This window comes from Macrotis lagotis, chromosome 1, assembly GCF_037893015.1.
Source record: "Macrotis lagotis isolate mMagLag1 chromosome 1, bilby.v1.9.chrom.fasta, whole genome shotgun sequence".
NCBI lineage: Eukaryota > Metazoa > Chordata > Mammalia > Peramelemorphia > Peramelidae > Macrotis > Macrotis lagotis.
The window spans coordinates 536,804,854-536,821,569 of NC_133658.1; the positions used below are offsets into that span (position 1 = coordinate 536,804,854).

At 35.1% G+C, this 16,716-nt stretch overlaps 1 protein-coding gene across 2 annotated transcripts in view; it reads left to right on the top strand.

The window, feature by feature from the left end:
- APOO (apolipoprotein O) overlaps positions 1–16,716 on the top strand; it is a 76,253-nt gene that overhangs the window by 36,639 nt on the left and 22,898 nt on the right. For both annotated transcript variants that reach the window (XM_074214247.1, XM_074214246.1), the window contains 2 exons: positions 2,373–2,468; positions 5,482–5,573. In XM_074214247.1, the coding sequence (XP_074070348.1) occupies positions 2,373–2,468; positions 5,482–5,573 (188 nt within the window). The remainder of the gene's footprint in view (positions 1–2,372; positions 2,469–5,481; positions 5,574–16,716) is intronic.

The window sequence follows — 16,716 nt, forward strand, 5'->3', positions numbered from 1 at the left end:
CAAAGTGTCATTCTTAAAACACATACGATCATATCATTCCCCATCTTATAAAGCTACAGTTACACACAAATTCTTTTCTTTATCATTTGAAACCCTTTACCATCTAACTCTAGTCAGCCTTTACAGCTTTATTTCATATGGCTTCCCTTTATAGACTATGTGCACAAGCTGAACCGACCTCCTTATTGTTCCTCGTACATAATACCCATCTCCCATCTCCATGTGTTTGCCCAGACTAGAATACCTGGAATAGATTTCCTGTATACCTCAGACTCCTATAATTCCTAGTTTCCTTTAAGGCGTATCTTCAATATTATCTCTTTTCCTGATCTATCGCTTCATTTCCTTCCCAACTGCTATTTCTTCCCTCCATCCCAAAATTACTTTATTTTCTTCATTATATGTACATATTGTGTCCTCAGCCTCTAACTTTGTGTCTAGCCTATAATGGGCACTTAACAGATATTTGTTGGTTGATAAAAATTAGTTCTGTTCTCTTTACAAAGAACAAACATGTATTAAATACCTACTATGTGCAGAGCACTGGGGTAGGCATTAAAAGAGATAGAAAATTTATAAACATAGTTCCCAGAACATAGTAAGTGCTTTATCAATGCTTATTGGTTAACTATTATCAATGTCCTTCCTAAAACTTGACCAAAATGACTACAACATCCTCAAAAGTGGTCTGATCAGGATAGTATATAGTGGATTCATAACCTACTCATTTCTGGACACTACCTCAGAACAACCTAAGATTTCATATCACACTGTGGTATCATGAGCTGGTAGGTTACTAATGCTCCTGAATTAATTCTTTTGTATTCCTCCTAGATTTTTTCCAGATGCATTATTTTCTAGTCATGCCTCCTCCATCATGTACTTATAAAATTGGTTTTTGAAGCCCAAGTGTAAGACATTTAATTTAAATTTTTTTTTTTTAGATTTTTGCAAAGCAAATGGGGTTAAGTGGCTTGCCCAAGGCTACACAGCTAAGTAATTATTAAGTGTCTGAGGCCGGATTTGAACCCAGGTACTCCTGACTCCAGGGCCGGTGCTCTATCCACTGCCCCACGGAGCCGCCCCCAAGATATTTTGTTTTTCGTCATAATATTAGATTCAGCCCAGTGTAGTAAATTACATTTTGAACCTTCTTAACCCATGTGTTAGCAATCCTTCCTAGCTATGGATGTGCATATCATACATTACTCTATCCATGTCATTGATAAAAATGTTCAACTATACAGAGCTAGTCACAGATGCCAAAAAAAAAAAAGACATTTAGGCTTTTATCCAAGAGATGTTAGAGAGCTATTGAGTATATGAGACTTTTTGTCATCCATCTCTTTGACTCTGATTCCATGCTTATTGGAGTTGAGTGAAACTTCATACTAGGAAGGGGAGTATGAATGGAAATGAGTATTCTCCCAAAAATGAATCATAAATTCATAAAATTGACAAATTCTCACTTAGAATATAAATTTCCTCTGAGTTTGATTGATATTCTGCACTGCCCACTGCCCAGAAGAACTGACAGCTCCGTTTCTTGACCAACAAGTGTGGGTGACCAACTTTTAATCTAAGGTAACCAGTTCCTGAGATTACTGAAAAGATAATCTTCCAGAACCTTGATACAGATTTTCTAGCTTAATGTTCAAACTAAATTGGAACTTAAATGAATGTAATTATTCAAGTAACTAGATGTGTTATCTGTAATAGTCCCAAATTTCACAGCCAGAGAGACATAACTGAAAATTTTTTTGCACAGGCTAAGTGCTGAGAATTGGAGACTCCTTCCCTCTTCTCCTGACCCTAAAAATGTATACTCCTCTCACCTGTATCATATAGAATAATTCCTTGAGCATGCTGTAATTTGTAGCCCTAGAAATTTATATAAATTAGCTGATATCAATAGTAATAGTATCAAGAGTCTTAAATTCTTCCTATATTTCCTAGAAAGGATTATATTGGTGTCACTGGAAGTCTCTGAAGAAGTAAACACAAAAGAAAATCCTGTGTTTTTATTAGTTTGTTTCTGATGTTCATTGTAGGATTTTACCTTTCATCCTTTTATTGCTTCCTTTTCTCAGTGTTGAGTAGCAAAATATACTTGTGACTCAACAGTTTCATTTCTTATAATAAATCAGTTAGAATGTTAGAGAAAAGGACCTTCTGATTCTCTTTGTTGGTATAAATTTATTTATCTGCTGTAGATAGGAAGAGGAGCAGGAACAAACATTAAAAAACAAATATGACTTGAAAACTGTTGTTCAGTAACATTTAATACTGTAGAAATTAGTTATCAAAGGTATGACAGCAGTTCTTTTTAAAAATACATTATATAAATGTTTTGTGATCTGATTTCATTGTAGCCAGCTGTGAACTTTTCCAAAATCCGCCTCCAGGATTTTTGCCAAGACTTGGTGTGATTGGTTTTTCTGGAATTTTGGGATACTTTTTTGGTAAAGGTAGGTTCCATTTTCAAATAGAATCGTGTAATTAACAGTAAATACTATTAATAATAATATATAATAGTGATATTTCTAGTAATATATAATAATAGTAATTACTTTAAGATACATTAATATTTAACTAAGGCATGTATAATTCAGTCCTGAGTTGCAAAAAATTCTGGTCTCATAAGAACCTACAATCCTAAAAACTTCACAGTACTGAGCAATAGAATTGTTAATTTGTAATGAATTCGTACTCTTTCTTTCCAATAAATTGGGTTTTAGGGACATGTAGTGATTATTTAAGTTATGAAGTACACTATATTAGTCCAGATCCTTGTAAAAATGGTGATCCAACTATTTTTGGGAATAGTTTTTTTGCTGTACAGAATAGAATGGACTTTGTCACCCAAAGCTATTATGTCTTTGCATAATAACTTTTGACTATTTTTACTTTTACTATTATAGCTATTAGAAAAATGACTTCACCAAAAAAATTATTTTATAGATATGGGGGGAAAAAAGTAACAAAATTCATCAAGAATATCAAAGAAATTACTGAAAAAGATACCCTAGGCTGTTCCAAATCTAAAACTATATTATAAAGGCACAGTTATCAAAACTGTATGGTACTGGCTAAGAAACAGAGAAGTGGATCAGTGAAATAGATTAGGTACAAAAGTAAAAGTAGTAAATGACTGTCATAATCTGCTTTTTGATAAATCAAAAAACTCCAGTTTCTGGGATAATAAGAACTCACTATTTGACAAAAACTTCTGGGAAAACTGGAAAATAATATGTCAAAAACTAAGCAGAGACTCACATTTCCCACTTTATACGAAGATAAGGTTGAAATGGGTACAGGATTTAGATATAAAGGGTGATACCATAAACCACTGAAGATAACAAAGAATAGCCTCTCTGTCAGATCTCTGGAATGAGGAGAAGTTTATGATCAAAGAAAAGGCATAGAACATAATAAGTTGTAAAATTTATAATTTTGACTGCATTAAATTAATTAAATAAGTTTTTTTGCAAAATGCAACCAAAAAGGAATTAGGAGGAATGCAGAAAGATGGGAAACAATTTTCATAGCCAGAGGTTCTGATAAAGGATTCATTTCTAAAATTTGTAGATAACTAAGTCAAAATAATAAGAATACAAGTAATTCTCCAATTGATAAATGATCAAAAGATATAAACAGGCAGTTTCAAATGAAGAAATTAAAACCCTCTATAGTCATAAGAAAAAATGCTTCAAATCACTATTAATTAGAAAAATGCAAATTAAAGCAACCCTTAAGATATCACCTCACGATTATCAGGTTGACTAAAATGACAAAAAAAGGAAAATGATCAGTATTAGAGAGGATGAGGGAAAATTGGGACACTAATATATTGGCGGTAGAGTTGTAATCTGATAAAACTATTCTGGAGAGGAATTTGGAGCTATGTCCAAAAGGCAATAAAACTGTATACTCTTTGGTCCAGCAATACCCCTAGTGTGTCTATATTCCAAACAGATAATGAAAAAAAGGGAAAAGACCCACATGTACAAAAATATTTATAGCAGTTGTTTTTGTAGTGTCAAAGAATTGGAAATTAAGGTAATACCCATGAGTTGAGAAATGGCCAAGCAAGTTATGGTATTTTCTTAAGAAATAATGAGCAGGGGGGTGCAGCTAGGTGGCGTAATGGATAAAGCACTGGCCCTGGAGTCAGGAGTACCTGAGTTCAAATCTGGCCTTAGACACTTAATAATTACCTAGCTGTGTGGCTAGCCACTTAACCCCATTTGCCTTGCAAAAACCTAAAAAAAAAAAAAAGGAGTAAATGGACTTTAGAAAAACCTGGAAAGACTTTCATGAACTGATACTGAGTGAAGTGAGCAAAATCAGGCAAACATTGAACCCATTAACAGCAGTATTGTGAGATAATCAACTATGATGGACACAGCTGCTCTCAGCAGTTTAGTGATTGAAATAATCCTGAGAGACCTGTTATTGAAAATGCCATCTAAATTCAGAGAAAATAAACTATAGATTCTGGGTGCAGAGCAAAGCATTCTCTGTTTACTTTTTTTTTTAAAACTTTTTTTATGTTTAGAAAAGTTACTTCAATACTATTATATTATGCAGTTTTTACTTTCTAATGTGCTATAAAGTTTATATGACATTAAATATAAAATTATATATATCATAGACTTTGAGTACTTGAAAAACTGGAAGATTTTTCAGCTTTTCAGTTTAAATGTAAAGTACCTGTTCAGTGGAAGTATCAGATATTTATTGCAACTATTATAGAGTTGAAAAATTCTCTTAAAATGCTTATATTAAGTTAACTTGCTGCTTCTTGAGAAATGCTAATTTGTAAAGTTTTTTTAATGTTAGGCTAGTGAATTGTATTCTCTGTTAGAAACTACATATTTTTTGGAAAGACTGCATCACTTAGAAAATGTGTGACCTTGGGCAAATCACTTAACTTCATAGGGATGTTATGAAAAAATGCTTTAAATACTATAAACTTCTATATAAATGTGAGTTTATTGTTCGTAAGATTTGGAGCAGGAAGGGAATCTTAGTAATTATTTAGTTTTTTGCAGGTGAGGAAATACCATGAGTAAAAAAATTTTTTTTCATTTTTTTAAAGAAAAAATTTAAGTTAGAAATAATAATAGAGTCATATATTTATAGTATTTACTGTTCTGTCCATTTTAGAGTCCAAGGTTAAAAAGGAGGTGTCATCAGCCAGTGAACATGATAACATCAGTTCTTATCTTGTGTCCTAGGATTTAGATCTTAAAGGGGACTTAGAAATCATTTAATCACCATCCTAGCTTAGAAGTGAGGAAACTAAAACCCACCTAATATTACACAGGCAATAAATAATCAGAATTTGAATCCATTTTAACCTTGACTTTTTTTTTAGTAAATCTGTGGATATTAAAGGTCCATCATAAATTTTGTGATAAAGAGAATAACAAAATTCACTAACAGTGTGGGGAATATGGGGGTACTTTCTTTTAACAGGTTCAAAAGTAAAGAAGCTTTTATATCCAGTTGGTTTCATGAGCATTACTGCAGCTGTATATTATCCACAAGAGGCTTTTGAATTTGCCCAGGTTAGTTATACTTACCAAGCTAGAACAACCTTTAGGTTTTTTCATTTAATTTTTTTCATACTTATACTTGATTTCTCATCATTTAAAGTATCTTTTACATTGACCTTGAAATGGATCTTGTTTTTGTGGGGGGTTTATTTTAAATTTAATTTTAAACTTTAATTTAAAATCCTGTTTTATCTTCCTTCTGCCTTCTACTTAATTTATAATGTAATACAAAAATATTTGAATTAATATGGAGTTCTATTTTTATTATATATTTGATGTGCATGATAGTAGTAGGTTAGTAGGATTGTTGATTAAGAGATGATTCTAAATGAAATATTCACAAGACCTGCCTGCAATTTATAACCAGGAGGTATAGTTTTGGAGAACCTTGAATGCTGGGCAAAGAAATTGGAACTTTAGGTGAAAAGTTTTAGGGAGCAGCTGAAGGGTTTTGGACAGAGGAGTAATACTAGTAAATCAGGTAAGCATTTAGTAAATTGCTATTATGTGCACGTGTAAAACTTATATGAAGTCAGTGTAAGCTAATTTGGGGAATTAACAGAGGGGATCATGAAGGCCCTCGTTTAGAAGGTAGAGATCATAAGGACACTAAATTTTTTGAGGAAGAGGTAGGATATCTAGCAGTTGATCAGTAAGGACTTCCCATAGCAGGTGGTGTTTGAAACTTCAACTTGAAGAGATTCTTTGAAATGAAGTGGAGTATGTTGTTTATTCCATGAATGGGGGTTAGCTAGTGTAAAACATGAAAATGGGAGATAGGTTGTGTGTGAGAAACAGAGGAAAAGCCACTTTGGCTAAACTGCATATTGCCAAAGTGTGGAGTAAGGAACGATGTAATGAGTCTGGAAGGATAGGTACGGGCAAGATCATAAAACAGCTTTTAACAGCTGAACAGAATTTATATTTGATTCTAGAGGTAATAGGAAAGCCATTGGAATTTATCAAGTGGAGGAGCAACATGGTCGTATCTTCACTTAAGAAAAATCTCTTTGGTAACAGCATGGAGGAAAGAAGGAAGTGGGGAGCAGCAGGAGGTAAAGAGACCAGTTAGAAGACTGTTAATATCTATATCCAGATAAAGAGCTGTGGAGTCTGAACAAAGTTCAAGGATTATTCCCTTTAATTTAGGGAAAAAAACAGATATCTTATTGTCAGATCTTGTTTTTTCTTAGACTTTTTTGTCTCTTCCTTAAGGATATGATTTCTCTCTCATCACACTCAATTTGGATCAGTGTACAACATGGAAACAAAATAAAGACTGAGAGATTGCTTTCAGTGGGGGGGGAGTAAGATTGGGGGGAAATTGTAAAACTCAAATAATATCTTTAATAAAAATACATTAAAAAAACAGATCTGCAAAAAAAAAAAAAGACTTAATAAATCTAGGCCAGAGATGGTAAGGCCCTGTTATGTGTGAGTAAAGAAAGGTGAGATTTGAGAGATATGTAGAAACCCCAAGATTGGATTACGTGGGGTGATGGAAACTTAAAAAGTTCGGTTATCAAGGTTACACTGGGAGACTGGAAGAATGGTGTTTCCTTTGACAGAATTAGAAACGTTTTGGTGGGGCAACTAGATGGCACAGTGGATAGAACACCGGCCCTGGAGTCAGGAGTACCCGAGTTCAAATCCGGCCTCAGACACTTAATAATTACCTAGCTGTGTGGCCTTGGGCAAGCCATTTAACCCCATTGCCTAGCAAAAAAACCTTTAAAAAAAAAAAGAAAAGTTTTGGAAAAGGGTCGATTAGAGGATAAAGGTAATGAGTTATGTTTTGGACACATTAAGTTTGAGGTGTCTTTCTGGCACATAGCAGATGCATTAAAAGGATGAAATTTTAAAATATCTCAAAGGATTAAGCAAATATTTCTTTCCCTTGGCAAACCTGGTCCTGATTGTGATGTTTAGTTTGAAATGTCCATTAGGTCATTGGTAATGTGAAACTGAAGCACAGTTTAAAGCCTGGAGCTAGCTATATAGATTCATAAATCATTAGATTAATTGATAATTAAATCCATGGCAGCTAACTAGGTCACACAGAGACAGAGAGAGAGAGAGAGACAGAGAGAGAGATTGGAATAGTAAAGGACCCAGGACAGCAGAGCCTTTCGGAACATCTACAATTATGGGGTGTGACCTGTATGAAGAATAGCAAAAGAGTTTGATATGGAGCAATTAGATAAGTAGGGTAGGGTCATGAAAACTCAAAGAGGTTAGATTACCCAGGAGGAGAGGGCAATTATTAGATTCATCTGTAGCTAGGAGGTTGAGAAGAATGAAACCTTAAAAAAAAAGGCCATTCAGATTTGAGAGGTAAGAAATTATTATTAACTTTCTGAAGTTAGGAGTTTCATTTAAATGATGAGGTGAGAAGTCAAATTGCACAGCATTGAAGAGTCAAGGGAGGGAGAAGAAATAAAACTAAGATGGGTAGGTAGCTTTTCCTAGGAGTTTTACTGAGAAAGAGAGGAAAGAGGACAGGGAATGGGATGGTTGTGGTTGTAATCTATTGGAGAAATTGGAGAGGTTGGGATTGGGGCACATTGAAAAAGTTGGTTTCCACAGGAAGGATCACCTATTATAGAGTGGGGAAAACATGAGAAAGTGAGGAATTATGTCAGGGGTTTTGAGATGAAGAGAAAGCAAAGAAAAGTCAGCTCATGTTGAATAGCCCCAATTTTCACAGGTAAGGTCCTCAAGGAAATAGAGTAAGTTATGTTGCCATCATTTTACAGATAAGGAGTATATTCTAAGTAGTTGTTTCTGGCTCAGGATCTCTTAGCTAGTCAATGTATGCTTGAGGAAATCCCTCCTTGAAGAGATAGCCAGCCTCTGGTTGTAATTCATCCATCTCTTCTGCCCTATTTTACATCACCTCACTCCTCTTCCTGTGCTTGGGTTCCAGTCAAACTCTTCCCTTCACTCCACATTCCATAATTTCCTGCCTTGGAACATTCACCCAGTCTATCCCCCATGCCTTAATGCATTGCTTGGTTATCTCTGCCTTTCACAGTCTCTCCCTTCAGGGCTCAGGTTGGGTGTCATCTGTTCTGTGAAGCTTTCCCAGATATTCTTCCTCTTTCCCCTCCAGCTCTTCATGCTCAATCCCTTTATAAATTATTTCAAGAATTATTCATCTTTCCTCCATTCATTCCCTAGACAAGTACTACATCTTTGTCCTTGAGAGCAGAGACTGTTTTAATTTTGTTTTTGTATCCAGAACAAAGCAGGTACTTAATATTGAATTAAATTGAGGTATAGAATCTGAGCTGGGTTTGCATGAAAGAGCAGGATTTCAGCAGCAGGAATTGAATATCAAATTCTGTGCTAAGGGTGGTGGGAACTAAAATAAAAAGGGGGGGGGCGCTCTGCCCTGGAAGAGCCACTGTTTACTTAGACAAAAGGATTATAGAGAAAGGAGCTTCAGCCTAAATCAGAAAACCTAGATTCTAGGTCCGACTCTACCTATGACTTCTAGACCTTGCAAAAGTAATTTAACCTCTTAGAATTTCAGTTTCTTTTCTATTAAAATACAAAGTTAGATTAGGTAATCTGTAAGGTCTCTTCTCTATTTCAAACATTTGGATTCTCTATAAGCATGTAAGAGAATTTGCTATAGATACACAAATTCCTCGGAATTTAGAATAAGAAAAAATATGAACTGAGATTAGTCTGAGAAGTCTTCAGAGAGGAGTTAGGTCCTGAATTAGCTAGGGAATGCTGTTGAAGGCATATAGAATGAGCAAGGTCACAAAGATGGGAAGGAATAAGGGCACATGAGTGGATAAGGGGGAAAGCTAGTAAAGACTGGAATTGTGGATTCATATTTTGGATTAGTTAAAAAATATTTTGAATGGTCAGGATATAGAATTAAGATTGTAAAAGGTCTTTAATGCATTTGTGCTGACTCTCATTGAGCCAAAGAGAGCTTTCTGAAACATAGAAGTGACATAATAAAAGCAATGTTTTAGAAAGATTAGGAGGCTTTACAGGTAGCATAGCTAAGAATTGACATGCTTAAGGGACTGGCAATGAGTATGTATGTAGAAAAAAAGGATCATTCCAGGAATCCATTGCAAAGGTGAATCAAAAGTTACTTACATAATTGAAAAATGCTGGTTTAAGGGGCAGCTAGGTGGCGCAGAGGAGAGAGCTCCAACCCCAGAGTCAGGAGGACCTGAATTCAAATCCAGCCTCAGACGCTTAATTAATTACCTAGTTGTGTGACTTTGGGCAAGTCATTTAACTCCATTGCCTTGCAATCAAAAAAAAATTGCTAGTTTATGGATAGAATAATGAAAAATGCTATTTTTTTTAGGAAACAATTTTAGACATGTTGTGTTTGAGGATGATGTGATCTGTAGGTATAGATGGTCCAATAGGCTCTCACCTCTTTAAAGTTAGGCTTTTATCCTTTTGGACAAGTAGCTGGTGAAGTTGACAGAGTACCAGACTGGAGACAGAAAGATTCATCTTCCTGAGTTCAAATCTGACCTCAGACACTTACTAGCTATATGACCTTGGTATAGTCACTTAACCCTGTTTACCTCAGTTTTGTTATCTATAAAATGAGCTGGAGAAGGAAATGTCAAATCACTCCATTGTCTTTGCCAAGAAAACTGAAACGAGGTCAGGAAGAGTCAAACATGACTGAACAACAACAAATTTCCTGCTTTTACATCATGTCATGTTTACAGTGAGAATGAACTCAGGAGTGGTTGGAGCCTGGTGTTTGGAATTTCACCCTAGGGCAGAACAATTTTGGGAGCACTGATTCCACTCAGAAACAAGTGACTGTAGCACTTAGTTTGCAAGAATAATTATTTAAAATATGTCTTTTTCCAACTGCTGTAGATGAACTCTTCTCTGTTCTTTTTCCCTGGAATTTCTTTCTCATTATCATGAAGTAATATCCCTCTATTTCTCCCTCCCCCAACTAAGTTTTTCTTTTAAAAGCTGACTTGGGCAAGTTTCAAATTTTTACTCTTCCCTCCACAAGACTTTAATATGGCTATCCTCCTAATTTCATACAACCATATACTATAGAAATGAGGAACCTTTTTTCTGCCAAGGACCATTTGGATATTTAGGAACCTTTTTTCTGCCAAGGACCATTTGGATATTTATAGCTTCATTCATGGGCTTTATTTGGTCAAACATTTAATTAATTCACTCCTGAAAAACTCCAAGAATTATTGAATTTTGAGTCCTGCCTATATGATTTGCAGGTTCCCTTCCCCGATATACTACAGTAATATCCTTGCTTTTATAGAACCATAGATTTAGGGGCGGCTAGGTGGCGCAGTGGATAAAGCACTGGCCTTGGAGTCAGGAGTACCTGAGTTCAAATCCGGTCTCAGACACTTAATAATTACCTAGCCTTGGGCAAGCCACTTAACCCCATTTGCCTTGCAAAAACCTAAAATAAAAAAACCCAAAAAAAAAACCCACAGACTTAAAGTGGAAAGAGACTTCAAAAATCATCTAGTCCAAGCCTCTCATTTTACAAGTGAGGAAACTGAGGTTCATAGAGGTAAAATACTTTTAAAGAACCAAATGTGAGAGGCGGGATTTGAACCCAGGTCCCCTTGTTTCCAGAACCTTTACTCTTTCCCTTGAACCACAGTGATTCCTTTGACTTCTGGTGACTTCAGGTAACTGAATCACAGCTTTGAACTGAGAAGTAAATGGGAAAAAATTCTTTTGAGAAAAGTTTCCTTAATGGGGAAGCATTCCTTTAGGACAAAAAGGGGGTTAGAATTATCAATATAATTTAACTTGCAGGTTGTTAGGGTTTAGCTAAAAAATTGAGTTAGAACCAGTAAAACGTCCAGGAGTGCTTTGAGGAACCAAAACATTAAGAAATGATTAATAACTGAAAGCATGAAGTCATTTAGTGGAGGGATAGCCAGTAAATTGCTTCCGTAGCAATGATGTAAACAGTATGTTACTTCCCATTCACTGAGGTATGTCATTATAGCTGTGTCATCAAAGAGGGTTAAATTAAGGTCAGTGAACTCTTTTTAAAAAGAAAGGAAATGATGTATTTGAAAAGACTTCCATATTTATCATCATTCTCAGAATTTTCAGGGAATACATTAATCAACACTTTAAGAAGTCTTGCTTCAGAGATTTAAAAGCTAATTCTATGCTAGCTGTATTTGGTGAATTTACTCCATGACACTGATTTTAGAGTAAATAGTTTGGGGGACTTTCGCAATCTATTCTTCCTGTGGTTAAAAGAAGGACTCAAGTTCCTTTTTCCATTTCTAAAAGATATAGCATTCAAATAGTCTGGGAAAATTCCCCATCTCTTTTTAGAGGTTTCAGTTTTACTTTAAATGATTTCTGGTAAAGTTGTGATAAGTTATATTGTATTGTATATCTTTATCACCTCAGCTGTCCCTTCCTAGAGGAAGCCTTTCCCAACTCCGATTATTAATTGTTCTTTCCCTATTCAAATTATTTTATGTTTACTTTTCTGTTTACATGGTTATATCCCTAGTAGAATGTCAACTCCACAAAGACAAAAGAACTATTTATTTTCTTGACTTTGTATCCTCATTATCTAGCTACTTGCTTGGTATATAATAAAGCTTTTTGAATTAAATATAAATTTACCTAGATTTTTTTGCATTAAGTAAACCTGAACTTTTTGCCCAGAAAGTTAAATTTGAACTTATATTCATTGGCTAATTCAAATCTTATCCCTTTGCAGTTAGGTCCCTGCCATAATCTTATCCCTAATGACTTAATATGCCAGAGGAGGGTGGTAGAGTAATATTTTTAAGGGAACCATTGGAATTCAGAGGTATGAAAATATTACACACACACACACACACACACACACACACACACACACACACACACACACTCTCACACTCCCCTATACTCCCCTCCCAACCCTCTTCCCACACCTCCACCCAACCCAAGTCAATCACTAACATTTAGGATACAACTAAAGCAAATAAACCAGGCTTCATTTAGACTGTTTGGGCTCATGAACAGTTTGTAAATGTCAAAGCTCTAGGGTATAATTTTACAAATTAAAGATATCTTCAGACTTCAAAATAAATTTCTACTTTTTATTGCACAAACACATAATGCAACTTTCAGAATTACATGGAAAATACATTATTATTTCATGGAGAGACTTTGACATTATTTCAAAGGAAAAGAATAGCTATGTGTGACCCTATATAGATATTTTGGAGAACTATTTGGAATTTCAAGAGAATTTTATTAAGTTCTGTTGGTGTAAATTACTCTGGCATTCTGCAACATGCTTTTTATGGATGCTTTCTCTGTCTTACATATAGGATAAAAAAGAAAACATGTAAAGCAGTCCCTAACTATAAGGAATTCACTGACTGGAATTGGTGGGAAAATGAGACACATAGAAATATTTAGAATGGATTAAATTTGGAGCAGTACAAAGAAGGCAGAGAGGTATGAAAGATTGAGAAGGAAAGCTTATAGCTCTGGTGGGAAATGGGATTAAGAGACTTCAGGAATTAGAGGAAATGGAACCTTAGGGGGACTTTGAAGGAAGGGAAGAATGTTTTCAGGTAGAGGTGTGAGAAGTTCACATCATAAAACAGAAGAGGTTAAACCTAACTAAGCACATTGCTGTGAGAGAGGAAGAAAGACAAGATTAGGGAATGGCTAATAGGCCAGGGTGATCAGAACCTAATGTGCAAAAAAGGGGAGTCATATGAAATAAAGACTACAGATATCGTATGACATTTATATGGTACTTACTAAATGCCAGGCACTTTACAGATATTATTTCATTTGATCCTCACAATAATCCTGGAAGGAATGTACTATTATTATCTCTATTTTACACTTGTGGAAACTCAGGCAAACAGCTTAAGCAATTTACCTAGGGTGGCAGTTAGTAAGTGTCTGGTATTGAATTTGAATTCAGCTGTTGACTATAGACCCAGTTCTCTGTCCATTGTGCCCCACTGGCTACTTCTAGAGACTTTTGAATGCTAAGTTGAGTTTACATTTTATCTAAAGATATTGGGGGAACAGGTTTTTAATCAGAGGGAATGAGCCTGATCAGAGGAATAATCAGACTGATGTTTCAGTTTGCATTGGAAGAAGGAAAGACTGAGGCAAAAAGACCAGTTTAGAAGGAGACTATTCACAATGATCTAAGTCAAATAGAAGAAGGGTGGTGATACTGTAAATAGGAAGGAAAGGATGGTTACAAAAGGTATTGTAGAACTTGGGAACTGACTGGATATAAGGAGTGTGAGAAAAAAGGAAAAGACAAATATGATTCTAAGATTTTGAGCCTGGGTAACTATGGGAATGGTGGTACTAACAATAGAAACAAGACATTTAGGAGTAGAGGTAAAAGGTTTCTCATTGTTGTTTTGTTTTGGTGGTGGAATGGAAATACAAGTTCAATTTTAGATTTCAGACCGTCCGAATGGAGATGGTCTTTGAAAACAGTTGGAAATTAGAGACTAAAGCTCTAATGAGAGATGGAAGATAGATTTATTGACTTGATTATCATTTGTAAAGAAGGGATAGATTAAATGATAGGAGTGGGTGATATTTCCAAGGGAGGGTAAAAAGCACCTACACCACTTGATATATATCCTATAATGGAAGTAGTGGTGAATATAGAATCCTCCCACCTCTGTGGGATAAATTTGCCATGCTCAGTCCCTATTCTTTGACATCCCTTTTCATTGCTCACTCTGGAAACTTCTCCTTCATCCTTGATGTCTTCTCATATTTCTCATTCCATACTTCTGGTATTTACTGAAACTTAACTTTCTTCACAGGATTTTCCCTAAGGCTTATTATTCTTTCTTTCTCTGTTTTCACACAGGACCAGGAGGAGAAGTCAGCATACTTTTTTCATCCCCTGCTGACACTCTTAGGCCTTCTCTCTGCCATCATCACTCAGTAGTACAATAACTACTTTCCCCTTTTACAGATCACTTAATTCCATTGAAATCTTTGTTACTTTCATCTGGACTTCCAGGTCATTCTTCTTCCTGCCCATTAAATTCATTATCAGAATTCTTGTTGTCTTCTCCACCCCATCCTCTAAAGAACTCTTTGAACACCCTGTTCTCGAAGTTCTTCATTCTCCTCAGTCCATATGATTTGTCTTTGGTCTGCTTCAATTACATGTGATTTCTTCTGCTTTGGACCTTCCCCCTCCCTGCCCCCCCCCCCATCAACTAAATTTGATCCAAGATGTAGGAATTAGTTACCACTCAAGATATAGGTGCAAAAAAGTTCTTTAGAATGAATTGCATACTATTCTGTATAAAGCCTTCAATTATATTAATCATATATTGTTTATAGTCATATTATTTTTTTATTTTAAAATTATTAGTTTGGGGTTAAAATGATCTATTTATATTGAAATGTGTAGGCACTATGTTTTTTTTTGTTTCCACTCTCATTTGTGGCTCTTTGCTTTGGAGATTAAGCATGAATTGGTAAGCAAAGCAAGCAGACTACATATTTTACTTATTTACATATTTAGTACTTCATATTTTAGAATAACTTAAATGAATTGAATACTTTTGATAATGTGATGAATTCTTACGTTTATTAACTGTTTACAAAGTTATTCTTATTTTCTCTATTTTAACTTTACCCAAATTCCCCAAAATATAGTAACTGACATGATAGTACTGGTATTCATCTATTTTAAATCATTTAGGATAAAATGTTTTAAGATTTTAAAACATTTATTCCAATTAAAATGAATATATGTCAGAGTATGACAGTGTAACAGTAGTTAATATAAAAAGGATCATAAATGTAAACACTTATTACAGCAGACTTTCTTTCCTCCACTTCAGTTTGTCCACATGCACTTTACATCACCATACACAAAACCCCAAGTTGTATGTTTGTTTCTAATATTTAATACTAAGAAGAGCTAATTTCATAGTTAATTGCATACTTTAGTATAGGTTTGAATTGATTCTATTTACAGGCACAGCACAGCACCATGCTCTGTTTTGAGAAGCTCTTGTCTAGCCAGTTAAAACTTCTATACATTAGGGGCAGCTAGGTGGCGCAGTGGATAAAGCACAGGCCCTGGAGTCAGGAATACCTGGGTTCAAATCTGGTCTCAGACAATAATTACCTAGCTGTGTGGCCTTAGGCAAGCCACTTAACCCCATTTGCCTTGCAAAAACCTTAAAAAAAAACCCTTCTATACTTTAGCCTGTACTGGGTGCGTCACATTTGAGAAGTACTCTAGAAACTCATTTTTACAAATTAGTAAGCTAAGTATCCTAAAAAACTCAGTTACCTTAATAATAACGTTTATATGGTACTCTAAGATTTGTAATGTAATTGCCAAATATTTTCTCATTTGATCTCCACAAAAACATTTTAAAATGATCCTCATTTTACAGATGAGAAAATTAAAGCAGACGAGTAAAGCACCTTGCTCAGGATCACACAGCTAGGAAATTTGAGACCAAATTTGAACTCAGATCTTCCTGACTCCAAGTCTAGTGCCCTTTAGCACTAGATTTGTTAGGAAGAAAAACATTTATGTTAACCTCAGTGAAGTATTCTAAGTACTGAGGATAACGGCATAAGTGCTTAAGATCCTATCCCCATGAGTAAGTGAGGATTAGCTTTGATGCTTTTAATGGCTGCAAGTTAGTGACAGATGGAAAACAGAGCTGAGAGATGTAGAATTTTTTATTAAGAATTTCAGGAAGCTGGAGGCATCTTGTTAATTGATAAATCCTTTTTTTTTTTTCTAGGATCTGTAATTTTACCAGAATGGGCTTCTTTCCTCCACTAAAGCAGATTGCAACTTCTCAATACCTTAGTAGACATAGACAATCTTCAAGAATTACTACTGCCAATAAGAAATAGAGTGATGGACCAGTGGAATAGACTAGGAGCAACAGCAGGAAATGATTATAGTAATCTGCTGTTTGATAAACCCAAAGAGTCTAGGTATTGGGATAAAAACTCTGATAAAAACTGCTGGGAAAATTGGAAGTTGGTATGGAAGAAACTTAGATTAGACCAACACCTCACACCCTTTACCAAGATAAGATCCAAATGGTTACAGGATTTAGACATAAAAAACAATACTATAAACAAATTAGAAGATCAGTGACTA